The sequence below is a fragment of the Cynocephalus volans genome, chromosome 1 (genome assembly GCF_027409185.1).
Source record: "Cynocephalus volans isolate mCynVol1 chromosome 1, mCynVol1.pri, whole genome shotgun sequence".
NCBI lineage: Eukaryota > Metazoa > Chordata > Mammalia > Dermoptera > Cynocephalidae > Cynocephalus > Cynocephalus volans.
In genome coordinates, this window is record NC_084460.1 from 28,664,949 (window position 1) to 28,683,600 (window position 18,652).

General features: G+C 37.5%; 1 protein-coding gene across 4 annotated transcripts in view; it reads left to right on the forward strand.

Annotated features, from left to right (window-relative positions):
- The window catches only part of ASXL1 (ASXL transcriptional regulator 1), a 66,340-nt gene that overhangs the window by 4,127 nt on the left and 43,561 nt on the right, over positions 1 to 18,652 (forward strand). For 2 of the 4 annotated variants that reach the window (XM_063100382.1, XM_063100388.1), the window contains exons 2-3: positions 1,582 to 1,664; positions 3,921 to 4,029. In XM_063100382.1, coding sequence (XP_062956452.1) covers positions 1,582 to 1,664; positions 3,921 to 4,029 — 192 coding nt within the window. Of the gene's footprint in view, positions 1 to 1,581; positions 1,665 to 3,920; positions 4,030 to 4,962; positions 5,068 to 18,652 lie in introns of those variants that run through there. The other 2 variants (XM_063100402.1, XM_063100394.1) reach the window with 2 other exon arrangements.

An 18,652-nucleotide genomic window follows, 5' to 3' on the forward strand; every position in this document is an offset into this window, starting at 1 on the left:
ATGACCGAGAAACTGAACCTGTCTGGTTCTAAAGTCTGTGCTTTACCAGTGGTCCGGTGGACTCTGGAAGCTTCAGATTTTGCTGTGTGTGATTAGTGAGCTATTGAAGGAGTTTAAAGTAGGAAAGTGATGAAGGAAGGTTTGCTTTGTTGGGTTGACCTCAGGCTATAGCCCGTAAATTCTGTTAGAGTGGGGATTTGGTGTTTTTACTATGAATTCCTGCAGTTGTGCCTGGCACAAAGTAGGTGTTCTGCTCATTTGTTGAAAGAAGGATGACAGCAGAGTAAGAATGGATTTGAGGAAAGCAGGACTGGATGCAGGGATATCAGTGAAGGGTCAGGTAAGAGACTGGGTTTGAGGCCTGGGGGACCGGTTAGAGTGAAGGATGTTGCCTGCATTTCTGAATCAGGTAAATTAGACAGGCTGCCAACAAAGGGAGGGAATATAGGAAGAAGAGTGGGTCTGGAGGGGAGGTAAATTAGAGTAGAGATGAATTGAAGTAGATGATCAAGGGGGTACATCCAGTACAGAACTGAATATTTGAATCTGAAGCTTGGGGAGAAGTCAGGGCTAAAGGTAGAGATTTGGGAGTTATCAGAATTAGGTAGCAGTTGAAACAAAACAAGACAAACAAACAAAAAACCCAAAGAAAAAAGAAAGACTTTAAAAAAAGAGGCTAAGAATGGGACTATGAGAAATGGGGGTTTTATTTTAGCCCCTACTTGTACAAACCTTGACTTCCTTTAGCGCTAAGAACTTATGTTCTTCCACAGAGAGCACCTTCCACAGCACTCCTGTCAGACTTCTTACTTTACATTTTATTTGTGACAGCAGTACTTGGTTGCTATGGTTGTTAAGTGACTGAGAGATGTTAGCTTGGTTTGGAATAACCTCAGCAGCTGCACAGGTAAAGTACAAAGATATTGACAGCCTGCCTTTTTTCCTCCCTTAGAAGAATAACATTTCTAAAACAACCCAACTTCTTAAAGCGAGAGAGCTGTGGTTGCTCACTAAAAAAATACTCCCATGACTTATAGATAATGCTAACATCAAGAGGAAATTCCATTTCTCATTGTTTTGCTTGCACCAGTCACACAGAATCATAGCATCGTGTTGCCAAATGGCAAGATGTACTGTGACAGTTAACACCAGAATTTCACAACACAGTGGCAAAAAGCACCATTTAAAAATAAGGGTACTAATCAAACTTCCTCGGGAAAGAAAACCTGAATGCATTTCTGTCTCATAAATTATTGTGCAGCACTATGTATTCTGTATTTTAGCCATATTAACAGCATTAAGTTAAGCAGCAACCAGGGTTGTGAAGGTCTTGCATACCATAACATGTATGCTAAGAAGATCCTTGTCCTTAGTATTGAGAATTAGAACATTTCATTCAGCTAATTGCAGTAACTTTAAGTAACTGGATATATGTGTAATTTGGTTTCTGAAGTAATTTTAGCTGTAGAAAAACTAAATTGTCACTAGCAGTACCTCATGGCAGAACTGTAGCCCATGATACAGATTGATGGATATAAATGGAAACTGCACACTGAAATCAGGACATTTATATTTCTTCAGGTATTAGAAAACTACTCGGATGCTCCAATGACACCAAAACAGATTCTGCAGGTCATAGAGGCAGAAGGACTAAAGGAAATGAGGTTTGTATTGCTCTTGTTGCTTAACATGAGGGTTTCATAGGACATGTGTCTTTCCGTAGTTGTGCAGTGATATGAGTAAGTCCACCTGTGTATATATCAGTGTTGTGTGTGTGGTGGTGGTGTTGAACTTTCCATCTGCTGGGTTGTGTGTCCTCTGAGTGGAGAGCAGGTGTGATGAATGTTCATCACGAATGAGGAGCAGCAGCTTTCTGCATTCATGCTCTCCCTTAAATCTTGGCATAGAGCTTGTTTTTCATGTAAGAAGTCAGGGCACATTTTCTCTTGTACTTTGTTTTGGAAGTTTCAGTAATAAAGAAGGGACAGAGCCTGATAGGCTCTAATGTGCCTAAAACTACTCTTCTCTCTATGTTGTACCTTTGACGTCCTTTCTTTTAGGATAAAGAAGGGAATGGTCTCACCGACATAAAATCCACTAGCTTCTCCCCTCACCCTTGATTCTAGCCATTCATAATATGAATGTGCTAAATTTTGGGGCAACCTTTATTGTCTTATGATGTTAGTTTTCCTAGAGAAGCAGCAAGTTAGAAACATAGAAACAACTTACAGGTGTGAAAACTAGTAACTGTCCTTAATCCTTCTCTCTCCTCACCCCAGTTTTTTTTTTTTTTTTTTTTAATTTAAATGAGAAATGAGGAGAGCACAACATGGTCCCTTCCTGGGACTCAGAAGAAGTAGCATATATTTTTGCTGGTCAAGCTTTAGCTGCTTGAATTGACCTTTTAGGGTCCAAAGGTCCTCAATTTCCAATTGTCAGTTCAAACATTCTGAAGTTGATGTTTTGTGGGGAGGGAAGATTAGGATTGTCTAGATCACATTCACTTAACTGGTACCTGTTCACTGTGCAGTGTTATAATTGTGCTTTATTTTTGTTTTTATGGGCTATTTCATATCATGCTGCTGTCTGCACTGATGTTGGACCACTATGCCTATAGAAGGTAAATTAGTCCCTTTGGGACGAATGGAACTGAGAACCTTAACTTGTTTCTGCTTCTTGGTCTTATAGGAATTATGAAGCAATCATGGTGTCTCGTGATGAGTGAGCATCTCTGTAATTTGTAGACAGTGGTATAGTGTGTAGGAGTCACAGAAGGACTCTGCCGGCATGCTGGTCTCCTTTGTAGAGGAGATGCTAGCACACCCACTTGATACTCCAGATTCTGTACAAGATTTCTTTTAGAGATTGGATCTTGGTGAAAATTTTTTTAGGATTCAGTGTATTCCAAGGCAGAATAAGTAATCTTTTTTTTTTTTAAATGACTTTTTTAGACTCAAAATTTATTTTTAACACACTGCATAAGTTAGAGCCTCTAAGTTCTGAAAAGTGCTAAGTGGCTTTACTTATGGTTTGTATATATTTTTTAACATGCTGGGGAGGGAGAAGAGAAGGTGCACAGGTGAATTCTACCACTAACATGCTAGTGCCAAACTCAGTTAATACAAATAATGGGCATTTGTCTATATTTTTGACAGCTTTTATATTTTATGACTCAATAAGTGGCTGCTATCCTACTGAGTTGTCACTGTTTTTTGACCTACTATTGCGGCAGAGACTGTGGAACAACCAATATGCCAACTTTTTAATGTTTAAGCGTTACTGGGTATTAAATCCACTTGACTTTTTGCATTCAAATTTAAATGACTGTTCCTGGGTAGATATAGAATAAAACTTTTCCTCTCCCCTTCCCAACAGAGAAAAAGCAAATGAAATACTGTTCTTTTTGTGTGCTTATTAGAAAATATTTAACCGAAAAAAAAGTGTGCTTATTTTAGTGGGACAGCTCCATTGATTCTGTGATGTTTGTGATGATAATGTTACATGGCAGTTTCTGAGCATGATATATAGGTTGAAATGTTGATGCTAGGAAGCTCTCAGTTTGGTTTTTAATAGTAAAATTTTATTTAAAAACTTATTAAAATATAACGAATAAATTGTGGGTTTTTTTTTTTTTTTTTTCCCCTTAGGAATTTGGTTCATATTGTCACTAAAGAAATGTTAGGTATGGATTTTAGGTATCACATAACATCTCTTATCCCAGAGCTCTCTGAGTGTGATTTATGAGAATTTCATTTGGTTACTTTTTTTTTACTGTTTTCACTGTGGAATTGTCATGGGATCTTTGTGTATTTTTTGCTCCACTTCTCAATTTAAGAATGAGTGGGAGCAATTAAGTCTTTGAGTAATTACGTAGGCATATGAATTTGTATGACCCTCATCCATCCTTTTGTGTTTTACAGTGGGACATCCCCTCTTGCGTGCCTCAATGCCATGCTACATTCCAATTCAAGAGGAGGAGAGGGGCTATTTTATAAACTGCCTGGCCGAATCAGCCTTTTCACCCTCAAGGTAAGAAATATAAAATCCATTTTAGTGCAGTTTTCAAACTTTTGATGTGCATAAAAATCACCTGGTAGGTCTGGAATGTGGCCTGTGAGTTTGCATTTCTAATGAGCAGTTTGGTGACACTGATGGTCTTAAATGGTACTTAGACTGAGATGTTTTAGTGTGAATAGGTTATTAGGAATTATTTAGTCATAGCAGCTATAATCTCTGTGTTAGCTTTGCTTGCCTACATCTTTGTAGATTGTATTCAATTGAAGGATAAGAATGTATGGAGATAATTGCAAATGTGCCTTAATTAGGATTTTGTTTGGAGTAATAGTGTGAAGGGTAATTTGCTGGGCAGGTAAAGTAAGACCAACTCTATGGAAAATAACTGAAATGTGAACATATTTGTGGAAACTCAAATACTCATTAGCACTTACTAAGTGACACTAATTACAAAGGAAGAGAACTTAAATTGGGTAGAGTTTATAATAAAGCTTAAATAGGGCTGAAATGAACAGGCTAATTATTTTTTTGCCATTATATAATTTAGACCAGGGGTCTGCAAACTTTTTCTGTACAGGACCAGAAAATAAATATTTTAGGTTTTGTGCACCATATTGTCTCTGTCACAACTAGTCAGCTCTGCCATTGTAGCAGGAAAGCAGCCGTAGACTAAACTAGAACGATTGGGGATGGCTGTGTTCAATAAACAAATATTTATTTTATTTACAAATGTGTGTTTTAATTACAAAGATAGGCAGCCGGCCAGATTCAATTTGGGGCTGCAGTTAGCCAACCCCAAATTTAGACATAAGATGACTTGACAGTGGGGAAACTGAAAATTTGATGCTGACCCTTATTGTCTTCCAAATGTTTTTATAAATTGCAGTAGTCATTATGCAGGCTTTTTCCTCCTTTGAGTTTAGTTTTTTTGTTTTTTTTTCTTAAAAGGCGACAGGTAAGGGGATCTTAACCCTTGACTTGGTGGTGTCAGCACCATGCTCTCCCAAGTGAGCCAACCGGCCATCCCCACATAGGGATCTGAACCCGTGGCCTTGGTGTTATCAGCACCATACTCTCCCAAGTGAGCCACAGGCCGGCCCTAGTTTTTTTTTTTTTTTTTTTTGTATGTTGTATTAATTCAAAATTAATTAAATACCTGAACAAGTAACTGTATAACTTCAGTCATAAAACTTGTCATTATTTATTCATCAAATATATCTTATGTTCAGATGTCTGTGCTGTTTTCTATATTGTTTTTATTTCTAATAGTTCGGACTTTTTTTTCTTCTTTTTTGCATGTTTTTCTTGTAATTGAACTTTGGGAGAGACAGAGTCCCTGAGTTCAAAATCTAGCTTTGTAACATGGGGAGGATTTACCCTCTTTATGGTAGTGTATGCATCCCTGGCATTGAGTCAGTCCTAAATAAATGGTAATCTTTATGATATTCCTAGGTTCTTCATCCTTAATGGCCTGTTATTGACATTTTTCTTTTATTATCTACATAATGTTATATAATGTAATTGTATATCATTACATACAGCATATATATTACAAATATACCTGTTAATGGCCTGTTTCTATTTTTAAGAGGGAGGAGAACCACTTTTTTCTGAGTATCTTGAGGGTAGGAACTGAGTTTTGTCTTTGTAAGTTGGCTCTGGGCAGAATTGTTGGCACATCCCTGCCTAATAAATGTTTAAACTGAATTATATTTCTTCATGTTAATTTTATTGTATCTTTGAGTAAACACCATTGTATGAACCTGCTGTAAACTTGGAGGTGTTCTGTTAGTCTGTAGCCTGTGTCTGAGATGCAGTGATTGAAGATGTGCTCAACATGTCATGTCGTCTGCTTTTGGCTTTATGTTGCTTATCAGCCTTTTACATCTGCAGGCATCATCTCTCTAATACTCATTGTGCTGTTTTTGGATTAATGGTTTGCTTGCCTGTTTCATCCAGTTAGACAGTAAACTTATTGAAGGCAGAGTTCGTGTCTTACTCATTTCAGTATCCCAAGTACTAGTCAAAGTTGCTTTCAATAAATGTATATTTAATGGATAAATTAGTGAATAATGGCTACATTCTGGGACTTTGTTATTGTCCTTTTATTTTGACATTTGATGGTAAATATTGCTCATAATTTTGATAAAACTATCCCTAGATCTGCCGCTGGCATCTAGCTCATATTTCAGAGCCAAAATGAGGATGCTTTCTGCTGTGGTTTTGGTAGAATTTTAGTTTGGTTAATTATCTGTGTGTGATTCTTAATGTTTTTGACCTATTATAAAAGCAATATATGCAAATCAACAGAAAGTAAAGTGCAACAGAGAAAGTGAAAGTAATCCATAAATTCAAGTGCGCCACGGGCTTGGCCCTAGGGATACTAAAAATTTGAACCAGCCAGTCACCATCTTTGTCACCTGAGAACTCAGGCCCGCCCAGTAAACACATGAGTCCAAGGTGCTGTTAAGTACTTTTTCATCCTCCATTTTTTTATTTTGAAAAGTTTCAAACCTACGGAAAAATTGGAGGTGTACTATATAGTGAACACCCCACCCATCTATCATTCACCTAGATGATTTAGGTTTACTAATCTAACAATTAGAGTTATCAGTTGTTACCAGTTTCTCACATTTGCTTTATCTCTTTTTATATTTGTCTGCATTTTTTTTCAGAACCATTTGAAAGTGTTAACAAGTACAGACTTCACCTCTAAATATTTTTAAATGTGTATCTTAATAACAAAGACATTTTCTACATTACCACAATATCACACTCAAGAAACTTAATATCAATATAATAATATGTAGCATATAGTCCATATTCAAAATTTTCTGTGATTCCAAAAATATTCTTTATGGGTTATTTATTTTTTTGCAGCTGGCTGTTACAGGAATCCAAACCTTTTACCCTGGTGTTACGAGCACCACACTCTAACCAAGTGAGCTAACCAGCTAGCACTTTCTGGCTAATTTTTAAAAATCCTTTATCCAATCAATAATCATGTGTTACATTTGATTGTCATGTCTCTTTAATCTCCTTTAATGTAGAGCAGTTTCCTTGCTTTCTTTTGTCTTCCATGGCATTGATATTTTTGAACAGTCCAGGCCAGTTGTCATGTGGAATTAAGTACATTTTTAAAGGACTAATAAAAGTGTAGAAATCTTGGTTATTTCCTAACTCTTTTATGTTTTACTGCCTGGATTGTGTCTGCTGTTCCAGGTGGTGTTCCAAGGCTATTCAGCAGTGAAGGGGGGATGTTTTGCACAGTGGTCTACCAGGGACTAATTTGTTCAGCATCTTGCCAGTAACAAGGGCAAGAAGACACCATTTATTTAACTCACATTTCTCATTTTTCCTTTTGAAGGTAGTAGTGACACCCCTGAGATCTTTTGTCTTTGTCTAAGCTTTCCCTCATGTGTTAAGGAAAAGCTTGTGTACAGAATGCCTTGGTATTTTTTCTCCTCCCTACTTGGAAATCTCTTCTGGTAGGCCATCAAGGTCATGATTATATTTTATCCATGTGGTTTTGCTACTTGAACAGAGGAATTTTTTCAGTTCTGGTTACATTTGTGTGGCCTTATCTATGATTATCAAAGGTTTACTGATAAGCTGGAGTCTTTGGGCATGCCATAGGGTTCCTTCTCTGATGGAAGTTGTTCTGGATAATGTGGTGGTATGTTTGCCACTTTATATGTAGATGCTTGTATTGGTACTTGGAGCTAGTACTCGGATGAGGATAGATGAAATTTCTCTCTGCTTTGAATTCCTAATTTGAATTGCTTTCTTAAGCTTTTCTTGAAGTCATCTGTTAGTGTTGAACATTGCCTGGTTAGAGGTAGGATTTATATTGTTTCTTACAGGTAGGATTTCCTGTTTTCATAAGACTACTGTGAACTCCTTTGTACTGTTGTACATTTTTAGGACTTTCATGCTGAACTGCTTATGCTTGTTTGACTTGGTAATGTGTCACTGGTGAGTTTAAACTGGGTTAGTGAATGGTTATTCCACCGCTCACTGTCAGGCATAACTACAGTCATCTTAACATTATTTGGTTTAGTTGTTGCATGATGCTCAAATAGAGATGGCACTTATGGCTATTTCCACTTTATTATACCTTACATGGTGATATAGGGCTCAGCCTTCAGGTCTTTGTGTATTCAATTAACAAGATCAGTTGAACCTTTTTAATGTATAGAATATTTTTTTAAAAGTATAAAAAATATCTTGGTAAAAGAAATAGATGACTAGACTTGAAGTATCCTTTATTAAAATCCACAGTTTGCAAATAAAAGAAAGGAAAAAGCAAATGGGGGAAGAGGGAAGAGAGGGAGATAATTATTGCATTCTTACAGTGTTATTTAAGTAACTACAATTAAAATTTTTGCACACAACTCCACATTAACAGCAACTTTAAAACTAGTTGTATTACCATTAAATACCAAGAAGAGAACAAATGGAGTAAGTTTATGTTTATTTATGTATTTATTTAGTGGCAGCTGGCCACTTTGGGGATCCCAACCCTTGACCTCAGTGTTATATATGACACTGTGCTCTAACCAACTGAGCTAACCGTCCAGCCCCAGCTTAGATTTAGGTACAGTAAAACAGCACCAATCATTTGAAGGGCAATATCAGAGTTCAATTTGATTTTTGGTTTTTTCATTCAGCAAGCAGAATGAAAATGCAAATCTGATCATGTCACTCTCCTGCTTGGCCCTTGCCTCCATCTCTGAACTGCTTTCCTAGTACTTTCCACTTGGTCATTCATTATACTTTAGCTATTCTGGCCTCCAGTCTTGTATTAGTCTGTTTGTGTTGCTGTAACAGAAATACCTGAGATTGGGTAATTTATAAAGAACAGAGGTTTATTTGGCTTATGATTCTGGGACAGCTGCATCTGGCATGGGCCTCAGGCTGCTTCTGCTCATGGTGGAAAGTGGCAGGCAGCCAGTGGGTACAATCAGATCACATGGCGAGAGGAAGCAAGAGAGAGAGAGAGAGAGAGAGGTGCCAGGGTCTTTTAAACAACCAGCTCTAACGGGAACTAATAGAGTGAGAACTCACTCATTAATCCCTCCTCCCCCAGGGAGAGCATTAATCCATTCATGAGAGATCGGCCCCCATGACTCAGTCACTTTCCAACACTGCCACACTGGGAATCAAATTTCCACATGAATTTTGGAGGGGACAACACATCCAAACTCTATCAAGTCTGTTTCTCAAACATTGCATGCTTGTGTATACCTCATGCCCCTTGTACTTGCTGGCCTCTCTGCCTGGAGAACTGTAGTAAGTTAACTATCATTTGGTTCTTAGTCCAACAGTATCTTTTCAGCGAAGCTTTCTCTAACTACCAGTCTAATTCCACAACATTATTTATGGTTTTTGTTTGTGTCATAGCCGTATCAGTATCCCAAATTACCTTGATTGTTTATTTGGTTACTTAGTTATCATTAGCCACCTCCCACTAGAATGTAAGTGTGGGGGTCTTTGTTTTCATTGGATCCCGTGTGTCTGGCACATAATAGGTAGTTAAAACTTAAGCCAGCTAATTCTTGTATTTCATCTTACTTTATATCAGTTTTTGTTATAGAATATACATGTTTTGGGTTATTTTTTCTCCAGCTCAGCAAGTTAGCTGAGAACCCTTTGTTTTTTCCTTGCTCTCTTTGGAGCAGTTTAACATAAATCAGTGAAAGAATCTGCTGACATTGGAAATAAATCTTTCTTTCCCAGGCTGTGGCCATAATCTGGTTCCTCTTAATTGCTGAAGGAAGTAACTGAACATTAGAAACAGTTTAAACATCTCAGATATTTTTTAATTTAACAAATTTTTATTTTTTTATTTTTTGGTTTTGGCGGCTGGCCGGTGTGGAGATCCGAACCCTTGATCTCAGTGCTTGGTTTTATAGCACTGTGCTCTAACCAGATGAGCTGCTTAGGTTTTTTTTTTTTTTTTTTTTTTTTAAGGTATATTAGTATTTCTTTTAGAGCTTTGAACTTTGATCATCTTGCTTGTTACAAAAAAGGATTTTTATTTTCATTTAAAATTGTAGCAACATTTTTGGACAATGTCTTGTAGTCTGTGTCTTTTCAAATATGTGATCTCTTTTTTTTCTTTAAAGATGACCGGCAAGGGGATCTTAACCCTTGACTTGGCATTGTCAGCACCACGCTCACCCAGTGAGCTAACTGGCCATCCCTGTATGGGATCCAAACCCATGGCCTTGGTGTTACCAGCACCACACTCTCCCGAGTGAGCCACGGGCCTGCCCCAGATATGTGATCTTTTTAATGCTTAGAATCCTAGAATTTTAGAGGGATAGGGGATCTCAGTTCACCCAATCCATTTTCATTTTACAGATAGAAAACAGCTTCTGACAGATTAAATGATTTATCTATGATCATACATCTGTGTGACAAATGCATGTGGCCTAATTGGGACTAGAACCTAGGTCCCCACCTTTGAGTTTGATTTCTTTTCATTATGCTAATTAGAATAAAGAATTTTTCGGGCCGAGCCCGTGGCGCAGTTGGTAGAGTGCAGCGCTGGGAGCGCTGCGACGCTCCTGCCGCGGGTTCGGATCCTATATAGGACTGGCCAGTGCACTCACTGGCTGAGTGCCGGTCACGAAAAGGACAAAAAAAAAAAAAAAAAAAAAAAGAATAAAGAATTTTTCTTCATGTTTTGTGACCTTTGGCCGCTTCATCTTTTGAGGGATCTTGTGAGTTCCTTGATATTTCTCAAAATGTCAGTTTTGCTCTCTTTAATGAAAGTTCTTGTAATTGTCAAGCAAAAGTAGCTTTTTATATCCATAGATGTGAGTTCTTTCGTTATGGATGGTTGGTTTGACTTACTGTCCTCTCCATTAATTGTACTGCCATTTCTCATTGTTGGCTTTCTTTTCTGTGCCAGAAAGAGTGATATATGGTGGCTCTAAGAGAAGTGGAATAGAAGTCAAGTTCTGGGTTCCAGCACAGCACCTCATGTATTGCTGCATATCTCTGCTTATAATTCCTTGTCTCTAACACTGAGGAGTTAAAATAGATTGATTGTTTTAAAACTGCAGGTGTAAAATGCTTTTATCTCGTGAAATGGAGCTGCAGAATATAAGTTGATGCTTGTGAGACTGCTCTGGTTGGAACAACCATGAGGGTCCAGCTTTTTCATCTTTTGTGGGTTCTACCATCCCTGCTGCACATCCCAAGCACTGAAGGCATCTTTCTTGGACCCTGGCGCTCTGTTGAAAACCTCCTGGGCTAAAAACCAGTAAGGACCTTCTGGTGCTCACATTCTAGCATCTAGATTGTTCTGTGTGAAAAGTAAGTCAGCTGTGGATGTTTTTCTTTTCAGTTCTTTTGTGATGCATTTGGTGTTTACTGGAGGCTGGCTGTTTTATTGCAAACCCAGTTCATCTGTACTTTAGGTGATCTGCACAGAAGGCCCAGTTACTAGAGCCATTTGCTCTGCTTAATTGTAGTAGCAGTTTGTTTTTGATGGGGATTTTGACCCCTCAGTTGATAAAAGGTTCCTTATTTGTTTGAGTAATTCTCAAGGGACATCTGGAATCCTCCTTTGATAGAAGGGTTATTCCATTGTCAGGATTCCCAGCCAGCTCACGGAGAAGAGAGAACTTGATTGTTTTCAGAGCCCTGGTCAGAGTCTGGTTTTATGCCTAAGAGATGAACTGCCTTTTGTCCTTCTACCTGATGAAGTTCAGAGCCTTGTGAGAATGAAATGGTAGAGGTCAGGTATTAGTGGTTTGAAAAGCATTACCACTGGAATGATTTTTTGGTAGTCCAGGGGAGTGGGCAGTGTGATAATTTCTGGGTGGCTAAAGTGGTATATATTTTTAAAACTAAAAGGTTGTAAACATTTCTGGTTAGTGTGATTTTAAAATACCAGGGTTCTGGGAAAATGCGATTGTACATATTGTAGGCTTCCTTGAGAAAGCCCATGTCTGGGAAAAATACTTAAATTTTCTTTGGGTCAGCCAGTGTAAAAACTGTGCATTTGATCTCTTCTCAATCTTTCAGATCAGACTTTTGGGGAAAGTTATTTGAGGAATTTGTTTAGTCTAAGAAAGTTGCTGCTGCTTCTAGCTTACCTAAGTCTGAAAAAACAGATGGAAACTGATGTTTAATTGAGTGCTAACTATATTCCAGACAGGCATCATACTCCTCATATTGGTCCTTTTGAAGCATAGTTTCCAACTCCTATACTAATGATTAGGAAACAGTCTGAGAGAGTTTATATAAATGGTACAAAGTCACATTTTTGGTTATTTGATAGATTTGTTTTTAACATATGGAGGACAAGTTAGGAGGTTTGAAGCTTCAACTAAATGAGTCAGTTCTCAGATGTTTGAGAAGCATGCTCAAGGTTCTGAAGAATAACTTCAAATTCTTTGTGTATCATGAGGCTGGAGAGGAGGAATAGGGAGCAAAAAGATGTATATTTTCTTCTGTTCTGAAAGGTGCTGTCCTTTTTGACTGAGTGGTACAAAAAAGGCTTCGAAAGATATGCCTAAATAAGAGGAATCAGCCACTTATTTTGTATTTAGTCTTCCCTTTTGGATATAGATGACTCTTCATGCCAGTTTTTCTTTGGAAAGATAACTGTCCTGACGGTTCTACTTTCAAAAACTTCCACTTTTGTGATGGGGATGGCATGGGGGGAGGGCGGGTGTGTCCATTTCTGTTGCCATAACCCTAGCCTAAATTATCCCCATATGCTAAATACCGAAATAGTTCCTGCCTGGTCCACTTGCTTTCACTTCGCACCCTTATATAATCTAGTGCATTGCTCCTTTGTAATTTACACAGCATCCAGAGGGATTTTTTTCAAAACCTAATTTGATCATGACACGTTTCTGTTTGATACTTGTCAGTGGTTTCCCGTGGCATTTACAAAAAAATCCAAACCTTGCTCTACTACGTTGCCTTTCTTTCAGTTCTTTGAATTCTTTAAGCTCTTCCCAGTTTTAGTGTTTCCCATTTTAAACTCTCTTCCTTCCCCTTTTGCCTGGCTATGGGTCTCAAGAACTGATAACCTATGTCAGTTCTTCAGAGGAGCCTTTACTTACCTCTAAGTTAGATTTTCCTGTTGTGTCTGAATTTTACTTCTTATGAATTATAAGTTTACATAATTATTGGGTGATTGTTTGATATGTCTTTCCTGACTAGGCCTTAGAGGCAGAGAATCTGTATTATTTTGTACCTGGATGTATCTCTAGCACCTATTATAGTAGGTGCTCAATAAATGTATGTTGAATAAATGCAGTGGAAAAATACATAGAAGAGATTGGTATTTTTAAATTGTTATTTATTTTTTTGTTTGTTTCTTTCTTTTTTTGTGGTGTCTGGCTGGTACGGGGATCTGAACTCTGGACCATGGTGTTATCAGCACCATGTTTTAGGCAACTGAGCTCACTGGCCAGCCCTAGAAGAGATTGTTTTAACTTGCTGTGTCAGCAGTTCTCAATGCTAAACAGTTGAGTTGGTTCAGGATAGTTAGTAATTTTTGGTGTCAAAATGGAAATGTGTAGTATGGAATGTTTAGCAGGATCTCTTTTCCATGGAATGGAGTATTTGAGAATCTCCAGTGTAAGCTTTTCTTTCTCAAAAGAAAAAAAAAAATGTTCATTGTTGTTTTTGAAATCTAATGCTGTATTGATTCCTAATATTTTTGCATGTGTCCCCTGCCTCTTTTTTTCTACTGCCTCCCACTGAAAGCTTTTAGGAACTTTTCTATGATAATGTACTTTGAAGTGGGTCTTTTTTCATCCCTTGTGCTACTGAGTATAGAGACTCATGTCTCTCAGGTCTGGGAAATTATTTTACATTTTTTCTGAGGTGTAGGTACGTAGGTCTTTGGTCTGATGCTATCAGTATTTAACTTTATTGAAGTTAGAAACATTTCATAATACAAATTTAAAAATTTACTTATTATTTATATATTATACAGCCCATGTTTCTTCTATTTGTCATGCCCTATTTCTTTCACATCACAGCCTCACTCACATGTCTGGTGATCCTTGGTTGAAGGCTGATGCTTGAGAGTCAGGCTCTTAAATACTAATGGAAAATTCAGTGCATTGTGGTTTTGTGGCTCCTCTCATCTCCTGTGGAAGTGGGGAAGTGGTTGTCACTTAGGTGCATGGTGCTGGAGTAGGGATGTCTGTCTCCTAATGGAGACTTTAACAGTCCCAATGTTGTGAACCCCATACCTCCTCCTTGTCTGTTGTGGTACCTGTTCTGAACCTGTGTGGAGTTTAGGGGATGAATCTCCTTGGTTCTTTTCAGTATCTCCTTCTGGAACACTTACATCTCATCTTCCTTTGCTTTGCTAACTTGTCTCCTTTGCTTCTCCACCTGTTTCTCTGTCATTGATGACTTCCGAGTTATATTCCTGTCCTGGATATTCCTCTCTGAACATCAAACTTGCATATTCAATTACCTACTCAATATCACTTTTTGGATGTCTAATGGCATCTCACAATTAACATGTATAAACCAGTGTTGTGATTGTTCCACCTCAAACTTATTCCACCTTTGTCTTGCCTATGTAAATTAATGGGAACTCCATCTTTTAAGTTGCTTATATCAGAAAACTTGGAGTCATCAATGTTGGAGTCATCTCCTTTCTTTTGTTCTCATGGCACATGTAATCATCAATAAATCCTTTTGGTACTGCCTCCGGAATATATACTATTCTACCACTCCCTTTGCTATCACCATCTCTCTTTCTTGTAGATTATTGTAGTGTCTTCCTAACTGGTTTCCTTGCTTCCACTCTCACCACTCTCTTCCTCATGAAGAGATTTAAAAAAAATGTTAGATCATGTCACTCCTCTGCCCAAGGCCATGCAGAGTGGTAAGAGGCTTCTTATTCTTTTTCCCATCTTCACTAAGACTAAAGGCCGAAGTCCTTCAAGTGGATTGCAGTGCCCTTATACTGTCTGCCCCCCATCTTCACTTTCAGCCCTTTTCATTTAACTCTCTCCCGCTGGTTCGTTCTGCTCTAGAAATGAACTGGTCTCCTTGGCCATCCTTGAACATGCTAGCACTGTTTCTCTCAGGGCTTTTGCCCTTGCTGTTCTGTCTGAAACGCCTTGCCCCCAAATACCTGCATGCTTCGTTCCACACTTCCTTCACCAGCACCATGCTCTCCCAAGTAAGCTAACAGGCCAACCCTCCACACCTCCTTCAAATCTTTGCTCAGATTGCACCGTTCCCTGCCTTGTTTTTCTCCTTGGTATTTATCACTGTCAGATAGACTGTATTATATATATGTTTTGTTTACTGTTATTCTCTGTCTCCCTTGACTAGAGCATAAACTTTCCTTGGGGAGAAATTTTTAATTTTAGTTACTGTTGTCTCTCTGGCTCCTAGGGAAAAAGTAGGTACTCAGTAAATATTTGTGTGAGTAAATGAGTCATAGTTTATTTCCTTCAATTTGGTGATATGATGAGTTTTGTTAATAGATTTTTTTTCCCAGTGCTCAAGCCCACTTGCATTCCTAGGGTAAATGTCACCTCAACATGGTTTTCTTTTTGAATGCACGTTGCTGGATTTAGATTATAAATAATTTATTTAGGTTTTTTTGTGTCCGTATTCCTAAGTGACATATCTACGATATTCTAATCTCAAACTTTGTCCAGTTTTGGTATCAAAATAAGCTGTGATGTTTTCCCCCTCCTGATTCTCTGCAGTAGTCTCTTTAAGAAAGAGATTATTTGTTCTTTTACGTAGAACATGCCTGTAAGACCTACTGGGCATGATGTGTTTTTATTACAGGAATATTTTATTTTTATTTATTGTGAAATATTTAATTTATTAAAAAGAGTATATACAAAGTTTGTGTTCTTTTAAAGAATAATAGCTACAAAATAAACTGCATACTCCCACATCCACTAGTAAGCCCAAGAACAGAATATCCTTTATGTTCTTTGAAGCTTCTCGGAATATTCCTTTATCTCCCTGCTGAAGATAACCTCTATTCAGATTTTCATGTTAATGATTACCTTGCTTTTATTTATAGGTTTAACCCACATGCGTGTATTACTAGAGCTTAAGGTTTAAATAATGTTAATTTTTTTTGCTTTTTGAAAATATTTTTATGTTAATGGAATCATACTGCATGAATTTTTCTCTGACTTGCAGCTTTTATCATTTCTGAACTTGATCTCTGTTGATGCATTTAATTGAAATACATCATATTTTCTGCTCTATGCTATCTTACGGCATGAATGTACCATGATTTGTCTGTTCTGTGCTTAGTGTGTATTTGAGTTGTTTCTCTTTCTTTTTGTAACAAACAATGCTGCACTGAGTGCTCTCATACATGTCTCTTGGTGCATGTGTGCATTAGCTTTTTCAGGGTGTGCATGTTGCTGGAAATGGGACTGAGAAGTACCTAGTTGTCATTACTAGGTAGTACAGCTGTTTTTAGAAATGACTGTATGAATTTACATTCCTTCCAGACATACGTGGGTACGTCAAAAAGTTCATGGAAAGATTTGTACTATCTTAATTCTATTTTTCCACAGATTTTTTGAAGTACCCTTCTATGTGAATTCCTGTTGCTCCACAGCCTGGGTATTGTGGGTATAAAATAATATCTTGTGTTTTTTTTCCCTCAGGTTTTAAATTATGAAATAATTTAGATATAGTCATCTCTTGGTGTCCATGGGGAATTGGTTCCAAGACCCCCAGGGACACCAAAATCCGTGGATGCTCATATAAAAATGCACCCTTCTATAAAATGGCACCTTGAAGAAGCTAATGGAGCAGGAAAGCTGAGAGAAGTTCTTAGTATGAAAAAGTCATTATTTTGCCTTGAAGGATATTTTTGCTAGGTACAGAATTTTAGATTGAAAGCTTTTTTTGTTTGTTTGTTTGTTTTAGTTACAGCATTTTAAAGATATCAGTCTTTTGTCTTCTGGCAAGAAGTCTGTAGTGATTCTTATATTCATTCCTCTTTTTTTTTGTGGCTGTTTTAAAGATTTTTCTCTTTATCTTTGGTTTTGACAGTTTGATTATTATGTATTGGTGAACTTCTCTGATATTTGGGTCAAATTTGAAATATTTTCAGACATTATTTTCTTGAAGATGTTTTTCTAGTCACCCTCTTTCTTCTGGACTCCCAGTAACATGTATGTTTGACCACTTTATATTGTTACTGAAGCTCTGTTAATTTTTCCCTGTAAAATAGAAGCCACATTTCTTACTGTTGGAGAAGGGAGTTACAAACACAGAATGGAAGAAAATTAGAATAAACACTCTGGGCTTAGATTGGAACTTGTGTTATTGATGTTTTTCAACATTTTTTGTCATGGTTTTCAACATATTTGAATAAAACAAGACATAAATAGAGATATAAGTGAATATATGTATTATATGTCTGCAAATATACCCAATATTCCTTAGCCCCTTCATACTAATAGGAACTGGGGTCAGCAATACCCCAATAGCAATAAACACATCTAGAACCTAGATCTTGGCTTCTGAATATCACTGTACATTCAAAGAACCAGAGCTCCATGGAGAAATGGCTAATGCTAAGTGCTAGGGCAAGGAAAGTAAACTGAGCCTAGATCATTTTTTGCCAGAAAGAAGACAGCACTTCAAGAATGATGGGAATGTGTTGACAGGACACAGAAGCCAGACTGACAACATTCCCACCAGCCAAATCAGGAATGATTTGAACATTTAAATAAATAGTAATAATAGATCATAACCCACCAAATGAAACAGAAAACCATGATTTCCTATAGATATATATAAATGAAATGAAATTTAGAAGATGGAAGCCCCTGGGCTCTTGAGCAGTGGTATGGGGAGTGTGGGGCCATGGGCCTCAGCTCAGCCATACCCCTCTGCCATCAACCAGGACAGCGAAGGAGTCAGCTGTGGGCCACCCCTGCCCCCCACCCCCTCTGCAACAACATCTTAGAATGTAAAAAATAAATAAAAGAAAAGAATCTTAAAAAAAAAAAATTTAGAAGAGAAATGGTATATCAAAATGCTTTGAAGTCCCTACACACAAAATAGTTACTAATTAAAAGGGGGGTAAAGAGGAGCTTTACAGGGATGAAGCCTGACAGATGCTGCTTTAACCAAATAATCAAAGTAGTAGGACAAATTGAAATAATAAGCCACCTGATGGGATACACTCAGAATACATCACTTCTCTGATATACCTGACAAAGATGCAAAATCTAAATCTAGTCACCAGAAAACCTAAGAAAACACAAACTGAAAAACATTAAACAGAATTAACTGGTCTGTAATCTCTAAGAGTCAAGGTCATGAAAGTCAAGGACAGATGAAAAAAGTGTCATACAGTGAAGGAGACCAAAGACATATAACAACTGCATGCAACATGTAATTCTGAACAAGATCCTTTAGGCGTAAAGGGCATTACATGGACAATTAGCAAAACCATAATGGAATCTGAAGATTAGATGGTAATATTGTCTCAGTGTACTTTTCTGAATTTGATGGCTATATTGTGGACATGTAGGAGAATGCTTATTAACTGTAAGACATACACACTGAAGTATTAATACCAAGATAGTGGGGTAATAGGGCTCTAAAATGGTTCAGGAAGAAAAAGTTCTTTGTATTGTAC